At 39.7% G+C, this 15,254-nt stretch overlaps 1 protein-coding gene across 6 annotated transcripts in view; it reads left to right on the top strand.

Moving 5' to 3' along the window:
• DENND2C (DENN domain containing 2C) overlaps nucleotides 1–15,254 on the top strand; it is an 87,555-nt gene that overhangs the window by 50,068 nt on the left and 22,233 nt on the right. For all 6 annotated transcript variants that reach the window (XM_008973593.5, XM_055114249.2, XM_055114254.2 and 3 more), the window contains exons 6-8: nucleotides 1,870–1,966; nucleotides 9,279–9,323; nucleotides 11,525–11,712. In XM_008973593.5, coding sequence (XP_008971841.3) covers nucleotides 1,870–1,966; nucleotides 9,279–9,323; nucleotides 11,525–11,712 — 330 coding nt within the window. The remainder of the gene's footprint in view (nucleotides 1–1,869; nucleotides 1,967–9,278; nucleotides 9,324–11,524; nucleotides 11,713–15,254) is intronic.

The raw sequence follows: 15,254 nt of genomic DNA, 5'->3' as shown, positions 1-15,254 counted from the left end.
CTTTCTAATATTTTTTCTGAAGGTTTTTGGAGAAGTGAGGAGAAAAAAATGATTATGAATTCTTAATTGTCAGGCAGGAACAAGCCATGACAGCATTTCTACCTGTGACCCTCCTTGGATTGAATCTTTTTAGGATGTCCCTTATGCAATACAAATTTTGGCTTTGGAGTATCTTCTAGAACAACATTCTATAAGAAAGTCCATTTTCATTTATTTCCCCTTTAATGCCTCCAGCTGTCCCTGGAAGGGAAACTGCTTCACAGTTTCACCTCACTGATGTAGTCCATTTGCCTCTTCCCCACTCTTCCTTTCCTTCCCTGCTGTGGAAGCCTGTGTGGGATTGTTTGCTAGAGTACATTTCCTACTACCTTTATTGTTTGTGTTGTGTGTACAGCAGTATGATTTCCGTCATTTCTTAGGAAGAATATTCTACAGTATTTCTTGTAACTAGAAGGCTCTTCTTCCTAGCTCATGACAGAAATTTAAATTTATCACTTTATCGCATAGTTTTAGAACAGTTATCTTTCCTTTATACTTGAATATACTTTTGATTCTACTTTTCAAATGCAAATTAATAATTATGCTATTTTGGGTCATTATGTAACCCAAATATATATTTATTTCCATACATCTTTCCTATAGCCCTTAGTACTTTTTTATTTTAGATTCTCTTATTTGTTTTTTGTAATAGTAATATTTAAGAACATTGGCAATTTTTCACTTGAATTGCAGTGATAAAAATCTTTAAGAGCACAAACTCATCCAAAAATGTTGTAATAATCTGTGTTTTGGAAGCATATGTTTCTTGCATGTTTTTTGGGGGGTGAGTGGTTGGCAGGGGACAGTGGTTTGCACTGGACTGATTCACTGCCTGTCGATTGTCAGGATGGCTAGAGAAACAAGGACAAAAGAGAATACAAGAGCGTTTTTCTCGGGCAACTTTATTGGTTGTTATCATATATAATGTTCCTAACAATTGTAATTCTAGGCATTAAGTATGTTAAATCAGGACTAATACTTAAGAAAAGCTTGGAATTTTAAGAAAAAAAGAAAAGTATTTATAGAAAAACTGATCAATTCCTCCTTTTAAAAGTACCTGTTGATCAGCTCCGAATCTTTCCTCTTTTTTACCGCATTCTGTGTGTGTCTCCTGTCTGTTTCTCTTACACACACACACATCTCTCCCAGTAGCAAAGAAAAATTTCTAATGAGTAATACTTATGAAATGGAGAGAAGCAATTATATAACAATTTTAAAATAAATAGTCTGGATTTTACTTGCTTGAGAAATAGATTGATGAGTGGAAGAAAAAACATAGTTTTTGTATTTGAGTATATTTGGCTCTCCTAATTTTATGACATATTTCTAAAATAAATTATAATGTTAGTACTCTTAGAATATTCCCTTGACAAAAGCTTTCTAAGTATGTTTATCTGCTCCTTGGGAAGAATTTCTGGGAGCAGAAATAACTATACCTCACCCTGCCTTTCAGATAAATGAGTGTTCCACTTCCTACTCCAGGCAAGTGAAAACTTGAGTTTAATAGTAAAGGCTTGATCACTACACAAAGGGCAATAGCCACATTTCCTGCATGTTGTGACATGGAGTGACAAGGAATCTAAAAGCCTGTGCTGGGTTCATCCAATATCCTTTCCTGCTTTCCTTCCCCATGTTATGTGAACTTGGTATTAGAACAACATATCATCTAATTAAAGATCATCATTTTAAATCCAAAATTCAAAAAGGCAAAGGTTTCTATTTATAAAATAGGTCTTTTCTCTGAATAAGAATCCCTAATAGATTAATGTCATCAAACTGTGAAACTTTTGAGTGTTGGTCTTAATTTGTATTTTTCTGGTCTTTTTTCAGCTTGTATTGAAAATAGATGACATATTTGAATCTAAAAGAGGGAAGAAGAAGGTAAAGTTACATTCTTACACTGGAAAGGAATTACCTCCGACAAAAGGTAAGAATTGTTTTTCGTTCCAGCTATCCTGTAGCTGTCAGGATATGAGAGGAGAATCACCATATAACTTAATGTTTGATGTGTATTAAAAATTTTGGGGCCGGGCGTGGTGGCTCACACCTGTAATCCCAGCACTTTGGGAGGCCAAGGCGGGTGGATCACAAGGTCAGGAGATCGAGACCATCCTGGCTAAAACGGTGAAACCCTGTCTCTACTAAAAATACAAAAAATTAGCCAGGCGTGGTGGCAGGCGCCTGTAGTCCCAGCTACTCGGGAGGCTGAGGCAGGAGAATGGCGTGAACCCGGGAGGCCGAGCTTGCAGTGAGCCGAAATCGCACCACTGCACTCCAGTCTGGACGACAGAGCAAGACTCCATCTCAAAAAAAAAAAAAATTTGGTTTACTTTCCTGTTATCCCACTTAAGCATAAACTTCTTTAAGATAAGGGATTGTTTCTCAAATCCATTTTATTTTATTCTGTGCCAAGTAATAACTATTGGATGAACAAATAAATAAATGAAAAAATAATCATAAACCATTGAGACTAAATTTCATAGACAAATTGAATCACTATTACTTTGATTTATAATCATTTATCAGTATAGACTCTTTTGTTCTAGCTAGGAAAACATTAGTCTTTTTTTTTTCTCAGGATATTTTAAAATTTTTCAATCTGTTCTTCAGACTGGATAATTTATATTGATTTATCTGTTTTTTTTTTTTGACTGAAGGTATGTGGTACTCAACTTGTAGTCATTTAATAAGTATTATCCTGGCCAGGTGTGGTGGCTTACGCCTGTAATCCCAGCACTTGGTAGGCTGAGGCAGGCAGATCACAAGGTCAGGAGTTCGAGACCAGCCTGACCAACATAGAGAAACCTGTCTCTACTAAAAATACAAAAATTAGCCAGGCGTGGTGGCGTGTGCCCATAATCCCAGCTACTCAGGAGGCTGAGGCAGGAGAGTCACTTGAACCCAGGAGGCAGAGGTTGCAGTGAGGTGAGATCGCGCCACTGCACTCCAGCCTGGGTGACAGAGTGAGACTCCATCTCAAAAAAGAAAAAAAATAATAAGTTTTATCCTTCAGATGCCTAGATAAAACTTACATTGTTAATTAAGAAATTGTCAGCATTCATAATAAATCATTAGAACTTTCTTAAAAACTTATGCAAGATTCTTAACTTGGTTGTCTGGGGATATGGTTTGGCTGTGTCCCTACCCAAATCTCAACTTGAATCATATCTCCCAGAATTCCCATATGTTGTGGGAGGGACCCAGGGGGAAGTAATTGAATCATGGGGGCCGGTCTTTCCCATGCTATTCTCGTGAGAGTGAATAAGTCTTACGAGAACTGATGGGTTTATCAGGGGTTTCTGCATTTGCTTCGTCTGATTTTCTCTTGCTGCCACCATGTAAGAAGTGCCTTTTGCCTCCCACCATGATTCTGAGGCCTCCCTAGCCATATGGAACTGTAAGTCGAGTTCAGCCTCTTTTGCTTCCCAGTCTCAGGTATGTCTTTTTTTTTGAGATGGAGTTTTGCTCTTGTTGCCGAGGCTGGAGTGCAATGGCATGATCTCGGCTCAGTGCAACCTCTATCTCCTGGGTTCAAGGGATTCTCCTGCCTCAGACTCCCAAGTAGCTGGGATTACAAGCGCCTGCCACCACACCCGGCTAATTTTTTGTATTTGTAGTAGAGACGGGGTTTCATCATGTTGGCCAGGCTGATCTCGAACTCCTGACCTCAGGTGATCCACCAGCTCAGCCTCTCAAAGTGCTGGGATTACAGACGTGAGCCACCATGCCCAGCCTTGGGTATGTCTTTATCAGCAGTGTGAAAATGGACTAATGCATCTGGCAAATATGTAGAATTTAGCAGTTTTTGTTTATAAGTTCCTTAGTGAGAAACACCAGCTAAGTCATAGCAGAGGAGAATGTTTCTTCTTTTTGCAGACTTCTAAAGACAGAATTTTCTTTTTTTTTTTTCTTTTTGATACAGAGTCTCACTCTGTCACCCAGGCTGGAGTGCAGTGGTGCAATTTCAGCTCACTGCAACCTCTGCCTTCTGGATTCAAGTGATTCTCCTGCCTCTTTCTCCTGAGGAGCTTGGGATTACAGGCGCACGGCACCACACCCAGCTAATTTTTTGTATTTTTAGTTGAGATGGGATTTCACCATATTGGCCAGGCTGATCTTGAACTCCTGACCTCAAATGATCCACCTGCCTGGGCCTCCCAGAGTGCTAGGATTACAGGCATGAGCCACCATACCTGGCCAGAATTTTCTTTTTTTTTTTCTTTTTCTTTTTCTTTTCTTTTCTTTTGAGACAGTCTTGCTCTGTCACCCAGGCTGGAGTCCAGTCGTGCGATCTCGGCTCACTGCAAGCTCCGCTTCCCGGGTTCATGCCATTCTCCTGCCTCAGCCTCCCGAGTAGCTGGGATTACAGGTGCCCACCACCACACCCGGCTAATTTTTTGTATTTTTAGTAGAGACATTAACATTCACCATGTTAGCCAGGATGGTCTCAATCTTCTGACCTCGTGATCCACCCGCCTCAGTCTCCCAAAGTGCTGGGATTACAGGCGTGAGCCACTGCGCCCGGCCCCCAGCCAGAATTTTCTTAATTACCCTTAAAAACCTATTTTATATTCTAACAACTTACTATATGAAAATAAAATCTTCTGGGTTACATCTTAAGTCTCTTTCCTGCTATGTACTGATTAAAATCAACTGGTCACTGTTTTTAACGTGAGTTTTCATAATTTGAGAGGCAATTACTAAAACATGTTTCAATCTTCTCTGGGGAAGAAATACTTTTGGTCATTGTTATTAATAGTAGCTACCATTTATGGAATGAAGTAATAGTTTCTTTACATATTTTATCTCATGTATAACATATGACAACACTAGGAGGTAGGAACTATTATAATTTTACAAACAAAGAAGCTAAGACAGAGGAGGAAGCATAGATTTGAATCAAGGAGCATGGCTCCACGTAGCTTATCTTTTTCTATCATCAACGGTTAACTTTCTCATAAATCTTGATTTTTAGCAGTTTAATCATCTCTTTTCTGTGTATTTTTTTATCTTCAACAATGGTATTGTCAAAGGTATTTTTGTGTGTTATTTAAAACTAGACATAGAAAATGAAAACTGGTGCCAGGTATTGTGCTGCATCCTTTCTGATGCATTATTATTAATTTTCTAAATAACTCCGTGGCAGATAGTATTTTCATTATTTTACAGATAAGGAAATAAATTACACATTGCAAATCACATAAATTATCATACACTGGGGCCAGGACAAGTGCTTGTAAAACATTAACATTTTCTCAGATTAACAGCAGTCTATTCATAACTACTCTCTTCAGGTTTTTTTTTTTTTTTTTTTTTTTGAGACGGAGTCTTGCTCTGTTGCCCAGGCTGGGGTGCAGTTGTGCGATCTCGGCTCACTGCAACCTCTGCCTCCTGGGTTTAAGCAATTCTCCTGCCTCAGCCTCCCGAGTAGCTGTGATTACAGGCGTGTGCCACCATGCCCAGCTAATTTTTGTATTTTTTTTAGAAGAGACAAGGTTTCACCACATTGGCCAGGATGGTCTCAATCTCTTGACCTCGTGATCCACCCGCCTCGGCCTCCCAAAGTACTGGGATTACAGGCATGAGCCACTGTGCCCAGGTATTTCTAAGTAGGTTATTACCAAGCCCTTAATTTATTTGTATGTCTATGCCTTATGGAATAGGAACATTGTAGTAAATTTGGTTCTAAGACAAGTTTTTGAAGAGCCAAAATTTTGTTTTAACTGTTTTAATGTTGAAAAGAAAAAAAAATCCTCCAACTTCTAGCCAACTTCTGCTGTCCAAAACAAAAGTAAAGAAAAAAGGAGCAGCCTCTACATTGTAACACTTCACTTGTGGCTCAAATAAAATAAGCATTTACCTTTACCTACCTCTGTGACCAACTCCTCCAATGCACCAGAGGAATTTCTCTCATGCCTGAGGATCTCCTGGCTTTGTTATCACAGTTCTCAGATTTTCATTTTCCTCCTTAAGCTTTTGTCTGTATATCAACAATGCCTAATACAATAGATAATTATATTTACCTACTGTGAAGTCCCTGCTAGAGTTTACTGAATATATTCCAACCTAAATATTTCTTCAGTTTTTTTTTTTTTTTTTCAAGACAGAGTCTCACTCTGTCACACAGGCTGGGGTGCAATGATGCAAACATGGTTCACTGCAGCCTCAACCTCCTGGGTTCAAGCGATCCTCCCACCAGAGCCTCCTGAGTAGCTGGGACCACAGGCTCATGCCCACCACACCCGGCTAATTTTTAATTTTTCGTAGAGACAAAATCTCACCATGTTGCCCGGCTGGTCTTGAATTCCTGGGCTCAAGCGATCCTTCTGCCTTGGCCTCCGAAAATGCTGGGATTATAGGTATGAGCCACCATACCTGGCCCTAAATATTTCTTAACTTTCAGTTTTCAGGTATTACAAAATGACTTATCAGCCTTCTTCAATTCTGTCATTATAATTTTGTGTGTTGAAGTCTCATATTAAAAGAGGACAATCTGGTACTTTTTCGATCCCTGTGGATTCTCAGTAGATTTTTCTCTTGGCTCATAATCCCACTAACCTTCATTCATTGTCTTAGAATACACGTCATCAAAACCCATAGATGTGAATATATTAAACCAATTAAGTGATCTTTTATAAGGGCTTTTCCAGTTATATTGCCTTTTCTCCCTTTCTTCTCTCTTTTCTTTCTTTCCAAACACTTCCTAAGTTTCTAAGAGATACCTGGTACTAAGACTATAGATAGGACCAGGAGCTCACAGTGTTTGTTTCTTTCTCTGAATAATATTTTATAGTCACACTATACTTTTTGTCATGGTGGTTAATTTTGAGTTATAAAACATATGTAATATGCAATATTTAAATAAGCATTTTTTCTGTAACATCTCTTATGTGTCTTTCCCACCTATCTTAAGAATAGGCAGCATTTATTTTAATGTTCTCTTATTCCTTATTATAAAATGAAAAGCCAGAGTTTTCCAAACCTCCTCCTTGCACACCTAGAAAATTTCATGTGCACGCAAATACATTTTCTACACAAATACTCTTACACTATTCAGACTTTGTATGCCTTCCTTTTTAAAAAGCTTAATTAATGTACTTCAGAGCTCTTTCAGTATCAACACATAGAGATCCACATAGCTGTACTGTATTTCATTGCATAGATGTAAAATTTTATTTAGCTAGTAGACAGTTTAGTTGTTTCTAACCTTTTATTTAACCTGTGGATATTTAAAAGTGTGTGTGTCTACATAAAAATCTTCAAACAATGCTGCAAATGCATCTTTTACTTATATTTCTATATAAGACTATTTTTGTAGAATAAGTTCCTAGCAGTGAGCTTAATCAAAGAACATATGGATTTAAAATGTTGGCCAGGCATGGTGGCTCACACCTGTAACTCCAGCACTTTGGGAGGCTGAGGCGGGTGGATCACTTGACCCCAGGAGTTTGAGACTAGCCTGGGCAACATGACGAAACCCCGTCTCTACAAAAAATACAAAAATTAGCTGGGTGGCTGGGTGCGGTGGCTCATGCCTATAATCCCAGCACTTTGGGAGGCCAAGATGGGCAGATCACGAGGTCAGGAATTCAAGACCAGCCTGACCAACCCGGTGAAACCCTGTCTCTACTAAAAATACAAAAATTAGCCCAGTGTGGCGGCACACGCCTGTAATCCCAGCTACTCAGGAGGCTGAGGCAGGAGAACTGCTTGAACCCTGGAGGTGGAGGTTGTAGTGAGCCGAGATTGTGCCACTGCACTCCAGCCTGGGCGACAGAGTGAGACTCTGTCTCAAAAAAAAAAAAAAAATTAGCTGGGTGTGGTGGCACACGCCTGTAGTCCCAGCCTACTCTGGAAGCTGAGGTAGGGGGGATCAGTTGAGTCCGAGAGGCAGAGGTTGCAGTGAGCCAAGATTGTGCCACTGCACTGTAGCCTGTGCAGCAGAGTGAGACCCTGTCTCAAAAAAAAAAAAAAAAAAAAAAAAAAAAAAAAATTTATAACTGCTGCCAAATTGTCCCACAAACAGATTGTAACAGCTTGTTTCTACAAACATCATTTGAAAATACCTCTTTCCCCATAATCTTCATCAATAAATACTATGCTTTATTAAAGCTTTTTATGGCAATATCATGGTTGAAAATGTATGTCTTGTTTATTGTTTTAATTTACATTTATTTCGTTATGAATTTGGGCAGTTTTCATGTTTATCAACAACTTATAAATCTTTTTCTATGAATTGCCTATTCCCACCCTTTATTCCTTTTTCTGTTGTGCTTTTTCTTCTTGATTTGTAACAGTTCTTTGAATATTAAGAAACTTAGCCTTGTGTCTGCAATGTGTTTACAAATATTTTCCCAGTTTATCGTTCACTTTTTGAGTTTAATACTGATTTTTAAATTAGATACAAGTTTATATAATCAAATTTCACTTATGACTTCTAGGCCTTATTTTTTCCCTTTCTTTGTATTTCTATTTTGCTTTAACTTTTCAAACTTAATCTAGAAATGTTTCATTTATTTATTTTAAAAGCTGCTGTGTGTGTGTGTGTGTGTGTGTGTGTGTGTGTGTGTGTGTGTGTTGCCTGTGCTCTCAGAATTATACAAAACACTCCCTTGGGAAAACAAGATAGCCCCTTGTCCCCAAAATACTTAAAATCTGATTGGGGAAAGTAAGAATAGTTCAAAGCAGTATGAGTACTATGAGAATTTGGAGTAAAGATCCATATGGACTAGAAGTAGTTTAGAGGCACTTAGAGGCACCATAGAAGAGGTAGGCTGACTTGGTAATATCTCTCTCCTAGTTCTCATGTTTTCCTGTTATTCTAAATTTATAGTCTGGTTGGTGTTTAGATTCTTGTTTAGCCCTGTTGATGTTTGCCTTTGATACTCTATTTGGAATATACAAACAACTATGTGGATATAGAAATAGAATCCACTCTGAACTAGACTTCTTAAAACTGGTCTGAAATGCAATTAGTTTCTAGAATTAGGGATGAGAGGGGAGCCGAGGAGTGAAGTAGGGTGTGGGAAGAAGATGTAGTAGAGGAGTTTCCTCTTTGAGCTTTTTACTCTCTTTTGGTAACTATCCCAACTTGATACAACCAAGTGGTTTGGAGAAAGGCTCAGCAGCTTTATTATTCCCTACTCCAAGTCCCCAGGTTTGTGGGTTTACATTGTTCTCATCCTCATGTACTTCCTACTGTTGGACAATACAAATGGAAACTCCTTCTCTCTTTTCAGGTGAAACCAGTGGAAACGAAAGTGATGCCGAGTATCTGCCAAAGAGTGAGTGAGTCAATGGGGCTGCTCCCATTCTTGTGATGATCATGGGTTAGGTGGAGTGGCACCTACCTTTGTGACTAAGCATGTTTTTCCCCACATGAAGTTCCATTTTGTAGATGATTTCCTTATTTTCAGAGCCTATTGAGGTTTGGAGAATTAAACAGTCAGAATTAAACACTGTCAGATGTTTGACAGCATTTAAAGTCTCCCATAGTGGAGTGAGGCAAAACAGTATGGTTCTTATGATGGAATATTCTTAGGGGAGCGGCAGAGAGCTGCATGTCCAGACATATATGCAGTAGTTTCCTGGCAGCCAAAACAGAGTGTGTGAATCATCCTCTGAGCAGTAAATATCTGATTTTTTTTTTTTTTTTTTTGAGACGGAGTCTCCCTCTGTCACTCAGGCTGGAGTGCAGTGGCGCAAGCTCGGCTCACTGCAACCTCTGCCTCCCAGGTTCAGGCAATTCTCCTGCCTCAGCCTCCTGAGTAGCTGGGATTATAGGCATGTGCCACCACGCCAAACTAATTTTTGTATTTTTAGTAGAGATGGGGTTTCACCATATTGGTCAAGCTGGTCTCGAACTCCTGACCTCGTTGATCTGCCTGCCTTGGCCTCCCAAAGTGCTGGGATTACAGGCGTGAGCCACCACACCCAGCCAAATGTCTGGTTTTTTTATAGCCACTCAAGTGTAATTATTTAAGTAACTTTGATATCTCTGACATTGAAAAAGGAAATATCTATTTGTTATTTATAGGCATTTATATTCCAGATTATTGTGCTGTTTACTTTCTAGTAGAATATAGAATGCACCATGCATTTCTGACTCTCTTTGTCCAAGCACTTCATGGTGCCTTCATCCTTCATCTAACGATGATGCTTTCTAGTTATCACAGCAAGTTATCTACTTCCTATTTAAGTGACTGTCATACTAAGCCATGGAAAAAGTAGAAGACATGCATTGTCAAAGCTGAGTACAGGGCAGTTCCAGTTCCTAACCTGACACCCTAATTTTATGATTAATAGTCTTGTGCTCCCTCCACTGGCCTGAATTGCTTTAGGTGTTTGATTCTGTAGGCTGACTGAAGGTGAAATTTAATAATCATCAGGTTCAACCTAGATGTGTAAAGATGACTAATTTAGGGCTGTTACTACTGAGAAACAGGACCTAAAATTTTCTTGACTTGAACTCAGCCCTTTGAGGTAAGTAAAGCTTTGACTAGAGCACTGAATGTACTGGATAATTCCGGGGAGCCATTCCAGGATGCATTTTTTTAAAATGCTCTTAATATTTTGATCTATAGTATAACTTCTTTTGGGACAGAATGCATTATATCAAAAAGAAAGGAAAGACAATTAGAGGTTGAGTCTATCAGTGGCTCGGAATTACACATAAGCAAATCACTGGGACGTGTAGACTATTTTTTCTGCAAGTCCACAGTTTCCTTCAGTGGGGACCACCCCAGATTGCTCACAATTTAGAGATAAATGAGAATAGAGGATAGATGCTATCCAGTTTTAATTGGTATTGCTATGACTGTTTAAATAGTATGCTTCCATAATTTTATTCTTTTGAGAAAGTCAGCTAATGGATGTCTTCTTCCACTTAATTTTTTTCTCTTGTGTGTAGCACCATTTACTGATACAAGCATATATTCATTGTTAGTAATATGTGGCAAGGAGGGAAGGGAACTGGACAGTTTCTTCAATGTGAGGATAATTTTTATTTTAATTTATCAAACTCCCCCTTTCTGTACTTAGGACTGAATTATTTTATCAGATGTCTGCCCCCTGCCCCCTGCCACCTGGCACCCTGTGATTTCATGGCATTCCCAGCAGTAGCATCTGTTGTCAGTCTAGCGCTTTTTCGTGACATTTTCCATGTGTCCTGGTTTGATGCCATGAAAGATGGGATAGCATAGATTATTTGTTGGGACATACGTAAGTATTGGTTGGGACATGGAATGTCAGTCCCACTGCTGGCCAGAAGTGGAGTGAGGCCCCTGCACACTTGTGAGGGTCTGCACTTATTCCCCCTAGTATGTCACAGCCCTAACAGGTATGTCTATGTGGCAGATGCTGGTTATTCAACATTCATTCAGCAGTGACTGTGTGAAGATTAATCCTATGTGGGTCATGACCTCTGGATGCTGGAAGGAAGGTAGGGCTACAGAGAAAAAAACATTGCTCCATGATTTCATTACAGATCGCCATAAACGCTTAGCACAACTGCAACCGTCTTCCAAGAGGAATCCTCACTACCAGACCTTGGAGCGGGATCTTATTGAATTACAGGAGCAGCAGCTGTTTGAACTTTTTGTGGTGGTGTCTCTACAGAAGAAACCATCAGGAATAAGCTATATTCCCCAGGTCATACAACAATTCCCTGGCAAGGTAGGCACAAGGAGGCCAAGAGGCATTCAGGAATGTTCCTGTGTCTCTGTGTACATGTGTTTCCTGTCCTCTTGGTTTTTGTTATCTCAACCAGTTTTTACCAATACTGTTCTTGTGGTAGGATCTGGTGGCTTTGAAAACATCTTATGTTAGGCATGAGCTGCAACCCAGCAAAACAAAGCAAAACAAAACAAGCTCATTTTCCCAGTTAGTTTTTTAAATTTTTGGCTCTGCCATTTAATAATCTTTAACAAGTTACAAAACCTTAGTTTTCTCATCCTTAAGGAGGGGAATAATAAATGTGACAGAATAGGGTAGTGGTTTAGAGCATGGACTCTGTGTGAAAGCTCTGCATTTCCCACTTACTAGTTCCGTGACTTTAAGCAGTTACTTTTCTTTTTCTTTCTTTTTTTTTTTTAGACGGAGTCTCGCTCTGTTGCCCAGGCTGGAGTGCAGTGGTGCAGATTTGGCTCACTGCAACCCCTGCAACCTCCACCTCCCAGGTTCAAGCCTCTTGAGTAGCTGGGACTACAGGCATGTGCCACCATGCCCCGCTAATTTTTATATTTTTAGTAGAGACAGGGTTTCACCATGTTGGCCAGGGTGATCTAGAACTCCTGACCTCAAGTGGTCTGCCCACATCAGCCTCCCAAAGTGCTGGGATTACAGGCGTGAGCCACCACGTTGTGTCTTAGTTGTTTAATTTGTAAAATGGGGGTAATCACAATAGTATCTACCCCTCTGAGTCATAGTGAGGATTAAATAAGCTAATTTATATAAGGCACTTAGAACAGTGTCTGGCATATAGTAAGCTGAATATGATGTTATCCATTATTAGTAAGGATTTAGTGAGGTAATGTATATAGTGCTAATGCCATCCCTGGCACATAGTATGTACTCAATAAATGGTAGGTCTTAATTTTTGGTAGCCATTATTATTAACAATAATATTTGGTTTCTCTACCTTTTTTAAAAAAATTGTTCATTCTTTTAATCAAATATTTTAAAAATACCTAATATTTGCCAGGATTAGATGATGGGAGTACTACTGAAAAAGATCTTCTTAGTCTCTGTTTCACAGAGCTTATTGAGCCTGTGAACCAGTTAAGCCCACAGACATGGTTGGGTTTCTTTTGCTTTGCATAGTGTTTGTGTAAAAGAACAACAATAATTTTTGTTGCCAACATTTAACAATCAAATTTCACATACAAATCTGTATTTCTGCCTTTTCCTGAGAAACTGGAAAGACTGCCAACACAGCCTGCATTCCTAAGTGTCAGGAATGGGTTGAAGCTTAATAAGGAGCAGGACTTCAGAGCAGGTGACCAGTGTAGTTACATAAGGCCCTCACTCAGAAGGGCCCTGCGTGTAGGGTTTAATGATCTGCAGTCACCATCTTGAAATGCTAAATAATTTTATCTTTGAATTTGTGTTTTGTAAATGAAGTCTGGTAGGAAAACTGGGCATGTGCCAAGGTCTTAAAGCCTGAGTTCATGCATGGTGTCACCTTCTGCTGCTTCCCTAGGATGAGTTCTCTTGTTGTCCTGTTCTCCACTGCCTGATTCCCTGGGCCCTAGTAAGTGCCCTTTCCACCCCTACTCAGTGACTACTGCCACTTTCTCCCCCTGGCTGGGCACAGGCATTGGGAGGGTTAGGATCAGACCAGCATTGCCCTGCAACATCTCCAGGCAAGGCATGGGGCAGCTTTCCCTGGCCTGGGCTGGTGGTGCCACTTGTGGGTGACTATTTGGGGATTGCTCAACTGCTGTGGGTTGGAATGGTGGCCCCCATGGGAAGGGGAGATGCCTGGCTTAACTTCCCAACCCCTAGTCGAAACACAGAGTCTCAATTCTGCAGCTACCCAGAGAGGAAACCCAGCACCTTGTGGGCCACTTGTGTACCGGATTGCAGACTGCAGCACCTGGGTGTCTGGGAGAGTCTACACTCATCCCCCAGGATCCTCGTGTCTGAGGGAGTGTGACATTAAACAGCAAATAAAAACTCCATTACAGAGGCCACAGAAGAAAAAAGATGTTTTATATTTAATTTGTTCTGCTTTTTGAACAAGGGGCTCCACATTTTCATTTTGCATTATGCTATCTGAATTATGTAGTTTTCCTTAGTAAGGAGTGATCCCTTTAATAGGGACATTTAGTCACTCTCCTGCTTATTACTTGGACCACTTCTTTCATTTCAGTTATCTGCTTGGCCACTTTAGGACTGTTGGGTTTATAACCCTGAGTTACATGTTTCACTAAAAAAGCTGGTGAAGTACAACTGTACTGGAATCTAAGAGACATTTCCTGCATGGATTCTCATTTTCAAAAAGTCCTCAAAAATATCCCTGCAGTAAATAATCAGTAAGTTTAATTTCTCATAAAATTTCTCAATGTAGCCTGAAAGTACAATGTCACAGCACTGGTAAGTGACCAGAATGGCTACATAGTTTGTTTTTTTTAAGAAATTAAAGGAGCTGTGCACAGTGGCACATAATTGTAATCCCAGCTAGTTGGCCAGCTGAGACACGAGGATCACTGGAGCACAGGAGTTTGAGGCCAGCCTGGGCAACATAGCAAGGCCTCCTTCTCAACAACAACAAAAAAGAAATTAAAAGGGAGATCATTGTTATTAGTTATCTGAAGGCAATATGGTAATTAGACTTAAGGGCTTGTTTTTATAGAGGACAGGTCATACTAATTTCTAAATGTCTGGTTTACTGAAATTTAGACTGTCATATAAGTACAGTACCAGATTTATGCAAAAGGATCTTCTATGCTAAAATTTTACAAGAAGTTCCAAACCAGCAATTAGGTAGCAAAGATTCTATGCTAAAGGAAATGATTATATATGGGGTGGATTCTCAAAATAGTATCTTTTATTTTTTCTTTTTTTGAGACAGGTTTCTCTCTGTCACCCAGGCTCGAGTGCAAGGCGCAATCATGCCTCACTGCAGCCTCGTCCTCCCAGGCTCAAGAAATCCTCTCACTTCTCAGCCTCCTGAGTAGCTTGGACTACAGGCATGTGCCACCACACCCAGCTAACTTTTGTATTTTTTGTAGAGATGGGGTTTCACCATGTTGCCCAGGCTGGTCTCCAACTCCTGGGCTCAAGTGATGTGCCCACCTTGGGCTCCCAAAGTGCTGGGATTACAGGCCAGTGCATCTGGCCGTATCTTTTCTAAATAACATTCATCTACCATTTCAAAGCTTCTTTGATTATTGTTTGGAAAGTGTCTTGAGCCGACTAGGTTTTTGTTCTCAGTACATTGAAGAATGGATTTTTATCTTATATCCCACGGTTCATAAAAATACTGGGTTCCCATTTAGTGTGTGAATCCTGAATTAAGATTTTACCTCTTAATAGGAAACTTTTCACTAATCTCTCTTACAGTAGATGCTGAGATATCCATAGATACCATTTCTAAGTAAAAACAGGATTCTTTTTTCTTAGTAACTCTGTTCTCAGTGCATCCTCAGTGATTTCCAGAATTGACTTTTTAATTTACTTAAGCAGTACAAAACCATGCTGAGGCTTATCAGCAA

Source organism: Pan paniscus, chromosome 1 (genome assembly GCF_029289425.2).
Source record: "Pan paniscus chromosome 1, NHGRI_mPanPan1-v2.0_pri, whole genome shotgun sequence".
NCBI lineage: Eukaryota > Metazoa > Chordata > Mammalia > Primates > Hominidae > Pan > Pan paniscus.
Note: the sequence above shows the minus strand (reverse complement) of the source record. Positions and strands in the feature narration are given on the sequence as shown.